This window comes from Pipistrellus hanaki (assembly GCF_964339955.1).
Source record: "Pipistrellus hanaki genome assembly, chromosome: 1".
Taxonomy (NCBI): Eukaryota; Metazoa; Chordata; class Mammalia; order Chiroptera; family Vespertilionidae; genus Pipistrellus; species Pipistrellus hanaki.
This window is the reverse complement of record NC_140503.1, coordinates 73,978,456-73,992,852: the sequence shown is the minus strand read 5'-3', so window position 1 is coordinate 73,992,852 and position 14,397 is coordinate 73,978,456. Positions and strand designations below refer to the sequence as shown.

Genomic DNA, 14,397 nt, shown 5'->3' with positions numbered 1-14,397 from the left:
TCTCAACATTTTAGATGCTCCACAGACATGGTGCCAAGGGTTTTCCTAATAAAGTTGGTGTAGTTAGCACTTCCTGACAAACCCTCTGGACTCCGGGTGTTTTAGAAGATGGAGAATTGCTAAACAACTGTGATAAGTAAATGTTTTACACAATGAATGTCCAGGAAGGAGGACTTCTAGAAAGAAGTGGAAAAAGGGATATGGATTTAAAGTATTATGGTATTTGAATTTAAATAAAAATATAAGATCTATATGTAACACAGCTAAGAGGCTTCAGTATTATGAGGAAATGGTTATTTGGGATTATTGTTGCTGACAATGCGTTTTGTTTGTAATTGTTAGAAAACATAATACACGAAATTAAACACGTGTAAGTGGGTATGTAGAAAACGTCTTCCTGTCAACACCCCTCTGGGGAGCAGCCATTGCTGTCAGTTCCTTCCAGAGACTCGCATGGCTTTCAACCATGTTAAACGTTTCTCTGCACTTGGGTTGGATCAACGGTTCTTCTGAGGGAGACACGCCTTCTTTTCGGATGGATATTTTGTTCACAAACACAAATAAGTATATTTGTAAACACATAAATGCACACAGGTTAGTCAAAAGTCTCTCACAGATTGGAAGGAAAACCTAACAATGAACTTATTACTGTATATACAAATAGAAAAAACCCCAAAGTTTATGGAATTCAAAACACTTAAGTTCTGATTGAACATTAATGATTGAAAGGATTTTTCTGGCTGTGTTTTATTTTTGAACACTAGAGCCATGCTATGAAAAGAATTGCACTTTGGTAGTGCCTTGGACTCCACATTCTGTGCGTGTGTGCAGAAATATCCACACAAAATTGCTATACCTTTTAAACCATTTTTCTTCTGGTCCATTACTCTGCAGGGGTAATTTGAGTAGGCATTGATGATGATAAATACCACAGTTTAGAAGATGTTAAACCAAGCTTATCAGAGCTCACATAGAGAAACAAATTAGGTGAACTGGAGTAATTTGGGCTAACGAAGTTTTATTCCAACCATCCAGATCAATTAAACTTCAAGTGTTTGCTTGGGTTCCTGCTTTGTAAGGCAATGAGGGACTGCTGCCTAGAGGACAGAACTGGGAGTTCTCATTGAAAAGCTATGGAAATAAAGGGGACAAAACCAGTCAGTGCTTCCTGCATATATTTCCTGAGTCTTACCCTTTGAGCATCATATCATATTAAAATTAAGAAAAAAATGGGCAATGCACCCTCAAGATCCTGCTTATTGAGGACCATAGGGGTTCCACTATTCCAAAGATCTGGTATTGTGAGAATGTGGCCAACTTTCTAGGTTAAAGCTGCCCTGCAAGAAATGGCCATAAGAGAGACTTCCATGGGAGGATGGGAAACCCAGGGGCTGGAAATCAAAAGATCAGGAGAACCTAATCCTTGTTCTGTCACAAATTCGCTGTGTTTCACATCTCTGAGCCTTGGTTTTCTAATCTACATAATGAGAAAACTAAACTGAATAATTTATTATATCCCCCCTTTTTTGTTTTTTATTAAATACTAGAGGCCTGGTGCATGAAATTCATGCATGGGGGTATGTATGTCCCTCAGCCCAGCTTGTACCATCTCCAGTATGGAACCCCTCGAGGGATGCCCGACTGCCCATATACACATCCCTCTCACAATCCAGGACTGCGGGCTCCCAACTACTTGCCTGCCTGCCTGCCAGTTTGCCCCTAACTGCTTCTGCCTGCCAGCCTGATTACCCCCAACCATTCCTCTACCAGCCTGATCAATGCCTAAATGCTCCCTGCCAGCCTGATTGCTCCTAACTATCATCCCCTGCTGGCCTGGTCACCCCTAACTGCACTCCTTTGCCAGCCTGGTCTCCCTTAACTGCCCTCCCCCACAGGCCTTGTCCCTCCCAACTGTCTTCCCTTGTAGGCCTGACCCCCCTCCCCCAATTACTCTCCCCTTCTGGCCCAGTCACCCCTAATTGCCTTCCCCTCCCAGCCTGGTTGCCCCTAACTGCTCTCCCCTGCAGTCCTGGTTCCCCCAAACTGTCCTCCCTTGTAGGTCTGGTCCCTCCCAACAGCCCTCCCCTGCTAGCCATTTTGTGGCAGCCATCTTGTGTCCACTTGGGGGTGGCCATCTTTGACTACATGGGGGCGGCCATCTTACATTGGAGGGATGATCAATTTGCATATTACTCTTTTATTAGATAGGCTATTTAGTTTCAATTATAATTAACATACAATATTATATTACTTTCAGATGTACAACATAGTAATTAGATATTTATATATTAATAACTTACAAAGTGATCACCCTGATAAATCTAATACCCATCTGGCCATGGCTGGGTACTCAGATGGTTAGAGAATTGTCCTGATGCTAAGCTTGTAGATTTGATCCTGTTAGGGCACATTCAAGAATCAACCAATAAATGCATAAGTAAATGGAACAACACATTGATGTTTCTCTCTCAGCCTCTCCTTTCCTTTCTCTCTTTATAAAAGAAATCAATCAATAAAAAATTAAAACAAAATCTAGTACTCATCTGATACCATACATAGTTATTACAATATTATTGACTATATTTCCGATGCCATACATTAAATGCTCATGACTATTTTCATACTTTTTAATCCCTTTTTCACCCATCCCCCAAACTTCCCTCCCATTTGGGAAACAAAATGTTCTCTGTAGTTATGAGTTTGTTTCCATTTTGATTATTTATTTATTTTGTTGTTGTTTTTAGATTCCACATATAAGTGAAATAAGATGGCATTTGTATTTCTCTGTCTGAATTATTTCACTCAACACAATAACCTCTAAGTCCATCTGTGTTGCTGCAGATGGCAAGATTTCATTCTTTTTTATGGCTAAGTCATATGCCATTGTACATATGCTCTATTTCTTTTTTACTATTCATCAATGGTGGGCCCTGAGATTGCATCTATATCTTGGCTATTGTATATAACAATGCAATAAATATATGGAAGTATAGGTCTTTTCAAATTAGTGTTTTGGGTTTCTTAAAATAAACACCCAGAAGTGGAATTGCTGGGTGTTTATTCTTTGTCTCATGTTTTAAAGTATATTTTGTCTGATACCCCAGATTTTTGTTTGTTTGTTTCAATTTTCATGAAACATCTTTTCTATCTCTTTACTTTCAGTCTTCATGTGTCTTTTGATCTGAAGTGAGTCTCTTATAGACAGTATATTTAAGATCTTGTTTTGTTATCCATTCAGCCATATTATGCCTTTTGATTGGAGCATTTAATCCATTTACATTTAAAGTAATTTTGATAAATATGTAGTTATTGCTACTTTGCTTTTCATATTTTGATCTTTTTTTCTTCATCTTAAAAATGTCCCTTTAGCTTTGACAAGTTTGGCTCAGTGGATAGAGCGTCAGCCTGTGGACTCAAGGGTCCCAGGTTCAATTCCAGTCAACGGCATGTACCTTGGTTGTGGGCACATCCCCAGTAGGAGGTATGCAGGAGGCAGCTCATGGATGTTTCTCTCTCATTGATGTTTCTAACTCTCTCTCCTTCTCCCTTCCTCTCTGTAAAAAATCAATAAAATATCTTTTTTAAAAGTCCTTTTAACATTTCTTAAAATACTGGTTTGGTAGTGATTAACTCGTTTAGCTTTTTCTTGTCTAGGAAACTCTATCTGTACCATTCTAAATGCTAAATTTTCTGGGGAGAGTAATCTTCATTATAGGTCCTTTGCTTTCCAACACTTTGAATATTTTGTGCCAATTCCTTCTGGACTGCAAAATTTCCGTTAAGAAATCAGCTGGAAATCTTATGGTAACTAACTGCTTTTCTCTTGACACTTTTAAGATTCTCCCTTTATTTTATTTTATTTATTTTTTGGAAGAAAATCACTTTATTGTAACTGATTTACAAATATCACAAAAGCTGGTTTAAGGAGGCCACACAAATATCTGCTCAGCCCCAAACTGAATTATCATCTTAATGAATTTCTGCACAGTAAGCACACTCTCTTCTACTGCAATCCTGAAGTAAGGAAACTATTATTGATATAGGAGAGTTAACTAGTAGTTTTATATTTCACTATCAATTATATTTTTATACTAAGTTAACTTGGACAGGAGAAATGATTTCCCATTTCTTCAACTTGACCTTCTTGATTAGGCTAATCCATTTGCAAATTTGCATTGTTTCAGCACCTCCCTGAAACCCTCACAAAGCTTAAGGTCACCTTGGTTCTGGGCACACTCCAAGAACTGTTTCATCTCATAGTGGCATGGGCCAAACTGCTGCTGCTGCTGGTATGCCTGCGTTCCCTGGGGCTCCTGGTAAGTGATGTCAGGCTCAGCATTACTTCCTCCACTGAAGCACTCAGTGATGGCATGGCCCAGTGTGTGGCCTACGGCAGAGCCCATAGCCACACGAGGGGCAGTGGTTGCCATCTGGGCCATCAGACCTGACTGCTGGGGTGCAGGAGCAGGTGCGCCAACAGAAGAGGGTGCAGCTGGTGCTGGCGGATGAGCTGCTGGTGCTGGCCTGGGTGCAGGTCTCATCTGAGGTGCCTGGCTGGCCGGAGGGGCCATAGGGGACATTTGGCTTCAGCTTCCAAGCGCCATTGCCACTGGATAGCCGGTCGGTGTCTGCAAGTGCGAAACTCCTAGAAAGCAAGATTCTCCCTTTATCTTTAACCTTTGCTATTTTTTTTTAAATATATTGATTTCAGAGAGGAAGGGAGAGGGAGAGATAGAGATAGAAATATCAATGATGAGAGAGAATCTTTGATATGCTGCCTCCTGCACACCCTACACTGGGTATCAAGCCCACATCCTGGGCATGTGCCCTGATTGGGAATCGAACCATGAGCCCCCTGGTTCATAGGTTGATACTTAACTACCGAGCCCCACCAGCTGGGCAACCATTGTTATTTTAATTATGATGTGCCTTGGTGTGGCCCTCTTTGGATCTATTTTGTTTGGGACTCTGAGCTTCATAGGTTTGCATGTATATTTCTTTTGCCAGGTTAGGAAGTTTTCAGTCATCGTTTCTTCAAATAGGTTTTCAATTCCTTGTTCTCTGTCTTCTCCTTCTCATATCCCTATGGTGCAAACCTATAATAATAAAAGCATAATATGCTAATTAGACCAGATGTCCTTCCTGACGAACTTCTGGACAAAGCTGGGACTGTGAGAGAAGCCCGGGTTCTGGGTGCCAGAAGGAAGCTGGTGCCAGCAGCTGGGAGTAGAAAGGCCTATTCTTGCACGAATTTTGTACATCAAGCCTCTAGTGCTGTTATAATTGATGTTGTCCCAGAGGTACCTTAAACTCTTCTCTTTAAAAAAAAAATAGACATGATTTTATTTTTGCTGTTCTGATTGTGTGTTTTTTCTGCTACCTTATCTTCCAAATTACTGATTTGATTGTCTGCTTCACCTAATCTAGTGTTGATTCCTTCTAAGGTGTTCTTCAGTTATTGTATCTTCATTGTTGACTGGTTCTTTTTCTATGGTTTCTATATTCCTCTTTATGCTGTTGACGTTCTTACTAAATTCCTTGAGCATCCTTATAACCATTGTTTTGAATTATGTATCAGGTAGATTGCTTATCTCCATCTCATTTAGTTCTTTTTCAGAGATTTCTCCTGTTTTCTCATTTGGGACATATTTCTTTGTCTCCCATTTTGGCTGCTTCCCTGTGGTTATTTCTATGTATTGGGTAAAGCTGTCCTATCTCCCAGCCCTGGTAGAGTGGCCTTATGCAGGAAGTGTCCTGAGGGGCCCAGTGGCACAATCTCCTTGGGTACCTGAGCTGAGTGCTCCAGGTGTGTTCCTTTGTGGGTTGTGTGTGCTCTCCTGTTGAAGTTTAGTCATGACCTCTAGGGGGATTGACTCTCTAACTTAGGGGTGTCGAACTCAATCAGAGAAGGGGCCAAAATCTAAAATCCAGCCTAAATCGCGGGCCGAATGGTTTACTGAACAGTCATAAACTGACAATGTCATAAACTGACAGCGGAGTGCAGTGATGACAGCGCGGTGCGGGCCACATTGCAAGGCCTGGCGGGCTGGATTTGGCCCGCGGGCCTTGGTTTTGACACATGTGCTCTAACTGGTTGAAAGGACTGGCCATGACTTTGGTGGAAGAGCTGTTGTTCAGGGACTTACCCTGCATAGCAGGATTTGCTTTAGCAAGGCCCTAATGCTGAGACTGCCCTTTTAGTGTGTTGTTTGTGGAGGTGGTTCAATGGTACTCTGGTGTGGTCTGAAAATGGCCACCAGGTGTGTTGGTTCTCAGGCCTCCAAGACAGTGCAGATCAAGGTAAGCTACTGCCTATGCCCTGCTCGAGGCCACCAGTATGAGCTACAAAGTGATCTACAGATTTTAAGAAAGTTCACAGCATGCGCCAAGACATGCTATTTGTATGGAAAGGCCCCTTGAAGCAGCTACTATGGGCCTGCAAGTTGGGTGGTACAGGGTATCAGGAAATCACCAGAGTGGGGCAATATTAGCCAGGATGATGGTGATTCAGATATATCCTCAGCCTGCAACATCAGGAGGAGGGCTCAGCAAAGTAACAATGGCTTCTTGTAAGCACTTCTGTCTGGGAGAAAGTTGTTGCTCTAGCCCTCACCCTGAAGCCAGATAATTCAGTTTCTCCCCATATGCTCCTGGCACATTTTGCACTGCTGCTCTAGTGCTGGAGCTCCAAGTGATTGAGTCTGCCAGCAAGTAAGTTTGTAGGGGCCCTTTAAGAAGAATGCCTGGGATTCCAGAAGCCTCCCATCCCACTCAGCCACAATCTCCACTGGTTTGCACAGTCAGAAGTTATGGGGACTTCTCAGCACTGGAACCCTGGGCTTGAGAGTCTGGCATGGTGCTGGGACTCCTCGCTTCTCAGGGGGGCCTCTACAACTAGAATATCCCTTCCTATTTGTAACTGTCACACATAGATGTGAGACCAGCTTGTTCCACAACTGCACATCTCCTACCAGTCTCAACATTGCATGTTCTGCATATCCTTAGTTATAGGGCTTCTGTTCTGCTAAATTATGCAGTTATCAATGATGGCTGTTCTCTGGTTTAGCTGTAATTTTGAAATGGTTTTGAGAGGAGGGAGTATAATGTTTACTTCCTCTGCCATCTTGACCAGAAGTCTCATATCTTTTAAATCTCTCAAGTTTTCCCTTCCAAGCTAGGTCTTCCTCCCTGCTGATAAGAATGTCCGTATGTACATGTCTGAACAAAAGCTTTAAATGTGATCTCATGGTTTGTGTTAAATGTTTTTGCTCTGCCCTCCACCATAAAAACAATATAATCCCAGAAAAATAGCACTCGGTCTAGAATGAGAAGTCACACTGACACCAGCCAAGTTAAAAAGAGCCAGAGGTGATTTACAGCTTTCATATTACATTAATAACAAAGAAATGTTTAATGTAATACATTGAAATATTGAAGTTATTTGCTGCTACCTCAAAAATTAATAATACAGGAGATATTGGTGAATAGGTATTGTATTTAAGGTCATAGGACTCAATGAAATCACTTAGGGCATAAGAATAGAGAAAAAAAAAGAATGACAAAGATTATCTGAGGGAATTAGTTTGAAAAATAAATTGTTAAAAATTAAATAGACTAGAAGGTAAGAAAGTGCTTGCAAAAAATACAGATGACATTTTCAACAAATTTTTATAAAGGGAAGCAGAGATATGAAGAGGTAATTAGAGTGAGTTGAGAGGTTTGGGAAATTTTGTTTAACTTGTTTTTTAGATGAATGATGACAAAGAATGCTTGCTTATATGTTGGTAGGAAAAATTCAGTAGAAGGTCATTATTTTAAAATAATATGATAAACGAATTAATGTTCAAATAAGTGTTGAGTATTGTCAGATTTTATATTACAGTTTTTCTATTGATGGTGTTTAATATTCCTTCACCAGGAATCCAAAGAAAGTTTTAGAATCCTGCAATGTCAATTATTCTCTCCCCCAATTTCTGGAGGATCGAAGGGAGCCACAAACAATGAATAACAATTAAAATGCCTCTCTACTTATGGTCTTTCAAGTGTGCAATACTCTAGTTCAAAGTCCTCAGGCTTCTCCTCCAAGCTCTAAATCTAAATTCTTGTTATGTTTAACCTCTCTAGGAAACTGTAAGAATAAATCAAATTGAAGAGTGTGTAAGTCTGGAATCTACTTAAACATCCCTACAGAGTGTCAGAGAGAGCAAAGGGAGAAGGGGCTGCATTGATGCTTTTTATGTTACCACGCCCCCTCCCTTACCTATATCTTGAGTTATAATGATTCACATTAGTGACTTCCTCCATTGAAGGGGCATCTCGCAAGGAGATGGGTAGAATTGGTCATGAAATGGGAAGTTTCTCTCATTCTCTATTGATGGTGGATTATGCTATTCTCCATGAACAACTCAGTCAGGTTTAACTAAAAATATTTGAAGACGATGTCCTAATCAAATTGAGGCAGCATAGTAAGAAGCTAGGAAAGTTCCTCAGCAATTGGAATGGGCAAACAATTTGACCAATTTATAGCCAGGTTGTGAATCACAAGACCTTATCTTTCCTAACCAAGGACACTTTAAAACAAATGGTTTATACCTCTTCTCCCTAACCAGAAAATACATAGCGTAAATCATCGGGGAGATAAGAGAACAGAGACCAAATTGATGTCATTTGGGTCAGCCAAACCTGAGGATGAAGTCAGGGGAGTAAATAACAAAAACCCGATGAGAGCCTGATAGACCCAAGATAAAAGTGAAGCAGTAAAGCTGACCAGAGAATGATGTCAAACTTCCCTATATACTCATTTTGATTGAAGGACACACCTGGGAAATTAATGAATATTCTGTTAAGGTGCTCCTTTAAGACCTCCCCTAGGATTCCTACCCACAGAAGAATGATAAAAACCTTCAAGACAAAGGATGCCAGCCTAGGCCAGCCTCTCTCTCTCTCTGGAGTACTCCCATGCCTTCTCTTGGGCATGAACTTTTTACTTTCTTTCTCCTAAATTCTAAGAGTCCCCATAAGATTTGCAACCAGGGGAGAAGCAGGAAGTGACCCCTCATCCTGGTGACTACCTCCTGAACCTGTCTCCAAGGTCCCCTTTTTCTCTGAGCTAACAGCAGCCCCACCTTGGCTCATTTATTTCCTATAAAATTTCTAAGGAGCCAAAGCAGAGCACTGCCTATGGTCTCTATTGTTTCTTCTTCTATCTTAAGACCTTCCTTTGATTCACTGTCTCCAGCTCTAAATTAGCATACTCTCAAAAATCACCTGGACTTGTGCTATGAAATCTTTTCTGCACTAAATCAAGAAATCACACACTACTGGCTGGCTCAAGGCAGACCCACTCTGGGCCCAGACCCTGTCCAGTGACACAAAGACATGGGATTCAGAGTGGAAATTTCAGACACTGAGGCACCGAACCAGGTGAAAGACTCAGGGAGTGCTCCTAAGGCCTTGATCTTCCTCACGGTAAAGCTAATTTATATCAAGTTCAGTCTGCTTTGGGGCCCTTGCACATACATCATGTACAGGTTTCTCACTACAAAACCTCTAGAAAATTCCTTTATGATGCCTGTGTTCTCCTTCCCAGGAAGCTCAAATGAGTATTCTCTTTTTAAAGCACACATAACTATCAAATTACTTGACTTTTATTGCAAAGAAAGAATAACTGCTCCGGAATCCAGTGATCATGCTTTTTGGGCAGCTCAAAGGGAATTTCATAATTCAAAATTAATTAGGCAATGAGAGAGAACAGGAGGCATATTTTAGTGTATTAATTCATGCCAAGTTCAAACTCATTCCATTTCTGTTGCCCAGTGTGAATAATTATACCATTAATCCAAGGAAGAAGGAGAGCTATTGTGACTGCAACACATTTCTAAGCAAATGAAGAAAAATGTCATGTATCCCTTTCAACTAATGCTCTGAATAGAGCTACATAATAATAATAATTTTATTTATTTATAGGCCATACATTTCCTAGGCTCAATAAACTATAAGATAAGCAAAATGCTAGTTAAAGGAAAAAAAACAGAATTTTTCTGTTTCTAAAACAAAACCAAAGAATATATAAGGGAAATGACTGAGCAAAGAGCCTAAAAATTTAAGGAGAGCTTGGGAAAAGGCTAAAAGGAAAAGGTAATGATGTGGCTTCTTTATTTCCCTTGCCTTTTCTGAGGCACCCTCTCTGCATTGTGACTCAGAGGGATAGAAGTTTAGGGGAGGAAAGTTTCATACTCATTTAATCATCTCTGCCCATGACCCCTGATACCAATCATTCTTTGCTGTCAAGATGATACAGGTCAGCCTGAACCTTTCCTTACTTCCAGATGCCTTTCTAGTTCATGTATAGTTTACGTAAGTCTTGGGAAATCAGTGTGGTTTCCATACCTTCCGGGGGTGAATAAAAATGCAGAAGGTGGCCTATGGGGGCCTCTCCAGCTTCATAATATTTAAAAGGAGAATGGGGAAACAGAGGGATAACACTATGGGAAGGCAATTCCATATTTCCTCTGGGACCAGCAGGGAGGAGGTTGAGGTCCACTGTAGGCAGGGTCCCTGGGTGTCAGCAGTCACAGAAGCCGTGGAAAGCAGTTCACACTGTCACAACACTGGCCCCTCTACAGAGCTGTGGGCCTGGCCAGGCCTACACACTGCCCTGCCCATTCCTGCCAGCAGAGCAGACTCTACAGCCACAAAGACAGAGAGGGTGAGTTGAGAGATAGGGTAAGGCCTTGTCCTCAATCTAGCATAGTGTCAAAAACTTAACAGGAGCTCTCTCAGTGTATCATTGAAATAAATGAAATGTTCCAAATCTGCCTCTCATTCATTTTTATTTGACTTGGAAAAGGAAAACTCTTCCTCTCCTCAAAACAACTTCTGACATCAAATGTGTGAGTTTTCCACTCCAAACAGATCTCCAATTCTCTCTGAAAATCAGATAGGTGTCCTACAGTTTACTTCATTCTGACACGACACTAACTACCCAGAGTTAGTGAGACCCCCCAGATTAAGAGTTCAGTCTCGTAAGACTGCTCCCTACTTCAGATTCCAATCACAAGTTAGTGGGTCCTCAATTTGCTCACACTTTTGTTCTGATTTGGCTGCAGAACAGGGGTTCCCATCACCCTTCCACAGGTCTAATAATTTGCTATAAAAGCTCACAGAGCCCAAGGAAACATTTTACTTACCATTACAAGTTTATTCTAAATGATAACATAAATGATACAAATGAATAGCCAGATGAAGAGGTACTACAAAGGTGAGGTCTTGGAGGGTCTCTGAATGCAGGAGCTTTTGTCTCCATGGAATTTGGGTTGCACCACTCTCCTGGCATGTGAATACATTTGCCAACTTGGAAGCTCTCTAAATACTTTCAGTTGAGGTTATTATGGAGGTTCCACTACGTAGGTATGGTTGATTAAATCACTGGCCATTAATGATTAACTCAATCTCTTTTCCCTTCTCTAGAAATCAAGACTTGGGACTGAAAGTTCCCAGCCTCTACTCACATGGTTAGTTAGCCCTGGCAACCAGTCCCTATCCTGAAACTATCCAGAGTTTTTCAGCCACGAGTCACCTCATTAATATAAACTCAGGTATGATTTAAAGGGGTTTGTGAATAACAAAAGATGCTCCTATCACTCAGGAAGTTCAAGGGTTTTAGAAGCCTTGTGCCAAGAGCCAGGAATGAAGATATATTTCTTATTATATCACAGTACCAAACATTCAAAGAAGAATGAAAATCTATCCTTCTAAAACTATCCCAAAAAGTGAAGAGGAGAGAAGACTCCCAAGCAGATTTATGGTCAACCTTATCCTAATTCCAAAACCAGATAAAGACAGGAGGTAAGAAAATTATAAGCCAATATCCATGATGACACACATGCTAAAATCCTCACCAAAATATTAGCAAACAGAATACAGCAGTACATTAAAAAGATCATATATTATGACCAAATGGGATTTATTCTGTGGGTACCAGGTTGGTACAATATTCACAAATCAATAAATGTGATACAACACATAAACAAAATAAAGGATAAAAACCACAAGATCATATTAATAGATGCATCATCTATTAATATGATCTTGTGGTTTTTATCCTTTATTTGCATCAAAAGCATTTTATAAAATCCATCATCCATTTATGATTAAAAAAAAAAAAACCTCTCAGGAAAGTGGAAACAGAAGAAACATTCTTCAACATAATGAAGTTCATGTAAGACAAACCCACAGCTAACATTTTACTCAATGGGCTAAAACTGTAAGCATCCCCCTTAAGATCGGGAACAAGGCAGGGATGTCCACTTTCACTACTCTTATTCAACAGAGTACTGGGAGTCTAGCTATAGCATCAAACAAGAAAAGAAATAAAAGGCATCCAAATTGGAAAGGAATAAGTAAAATTGTCATTATTTGAAGATTAAATGATACTCTATATAGAAAAGCCTAAAGATTCCACCAAAATGCTGCTAGAACTGACAAATGAATTCAGTAAAGTAGCAGGATACAAAGTTAATATCAGAAATAAGTGGCACTTTGTACACCAATAATAAACTATCAGAAAGAGAAAATTAAAAAATAATAATAATAATCCCATTTACTACTGCAAAAATATAGAAAAGTACCTAAAAATAAGTTTGACCAAGGAGGCAAACAATCTGTACTCCAAAAATTATATAATACTGAAGAAAGAAACTGATGAAGATACAAATAAGTGGAAGCATATACTGTGTTCATAGATAAGAAGAATAAACATTATTAAAATGTCCATACTACCCAAAGCATTCTATAGGTTCAATGCAATTCTATCAAAATATCAATGGTATATTTCAAAAAACTAGAACAAATATTCCAAAAACTTATATGGAACCACTAAATAGCCTCAGCAAACTTGAGAAAGGAGAATAAAGTTGAAGGTATTATTAATGCTACCTGATATTATACTATACTACAAGGCCATAGTAATTAAAAAAATAAAATAAAAAAGCATAGTACTGTTCCTGGCTGGTGTGGCTCAGTCAGTTTGTCATCATCCTGTGTACTGAAGGTTGCTGGTTCAATTCCAGGTCAGGGCATATGCCCACATTGGAGACTTGATCCCAGTTAGGGGGTATGCAGGAGGTAGCCAATGATTATAAAATAATTTGCAGGCCAGACAAAGTTATCAACTTAAAAATTAGCCTGCTATATTTGGTCAGACATTTAATTAATCACACCTAATGCCAGACCAAATGATTTCGCAGGTTCTATATGCCCGAGGGCCAGATATTCCCGCCCTTGCTTTCGGAGAATATATTTTAAATAAAATCTTGAAGTAAATAAGTAAAGGAAGGAACAGAGGTATAAACATCGACCATTCTAGAAAAGCAGAGAGCAGGGGCTAAGGCCCAAGGAACAGGAAGGAGGCCAGTATAGCTGGAGAAGATTGAGAGATGGGGAGAACACAGGAGGATAAGGTCAAAGAGAATGCCACGGGTAGGACTTTTGAGTTTAGTTCTTAATGAGATGAGAAGTCATTGGAGAGTTTTGAACAGAGACATTAAAGATCTGAGTTGGATTTTTACAGGATAGTTCTAGTGGTTTGAGAAGATGATGCGGTGGCAGTAAAGGTGGGGAGGGGGGGTGCAGCAGCAAGGTATAAGAGTAGAAGAAGGATGCTTCTTAAGAAGTTACTGCTGTCTTCAGCAGAGAGATAATGACTGCTCAGACTGAGTTAGTAGCCATGTCCATGACAAGAGGTGGTTATGTTTGGGACATACACTGAGTGGCCAGGTTATTATGATCTCTGAACCCATAATAATCTGGCCATTCAGTATATATATATATATATATATATATATATATATATATATATATACACACACACATATATAATGCCTAGTGCATGAATTTGTGCATGGGTGGGGTCTGGCCAGCCTGGCCAGAGGGAGGGGGCATGGGCGGTTGGCCAGCCTGCCTGCTGGTAGAACTCCTGGTCAAGGGGACAATTTGCAAATTAGACTTTTATTATATAGGATGTACACTGAGTGGCCAGGTTATTATGTGTTCAGAGATCATAATAATCTGGCCACTCAGTGTATTTTGAAGGTGGACCTAACAGGAATTAGCAGTGAGTTGGAAGTAAGATGTGGGAAAGAGAGGGGTCAAAACCTTCCTAGGCTTCGGGCCTGTGCAAGAAAGAGTCTGGTGGTGCCAAAGAGGGAAGAATGGAGGGAAGGAGAGTTTTGGGAGGGCGAGGATAAATCTAAAGTCCTATTTTCATGCAGTTACATGTGTCATGTTCCCTGGACATATCTGGAGAGTTTGGTAGGCCAGTTGGAGCATATCACATGATCTCACTCATATGTGGGATATAATGATCAACCTAATTTGAGGAATAAGAATAGATCCAGA

At 40.2% G+C, this 14,397-nt stretch overlaps 1 protein-coding gene across 1 annotated transcript; it reads right to left on the bottom strand.

Annotated features, from left to right (window-relative positions):
• Window positions 1-3,845: 3,845 nt before the first annotated feature.
• On the bottom strand, window positions 3,846-4,642 carry LOC311623775 (coiled-coil-helix-coiled-coil-helix domain-containing protein 2-like). Its single transcript, XM_084886202.1, has one exon. It carries the CDS (start codon window positions 4,578-4,580, stop codon window positions 4,149-4,151), a length of 432 nt encoding a protein of 143 aa, XP_084742328.1. The 5' UTR covers window positions 4,581-4,642; the 3' UTR covers window positions 3,846-4,148.
• Between the last annotated feature and the right edge of the window lie 9,755 nt (window positions 4,643-14,397).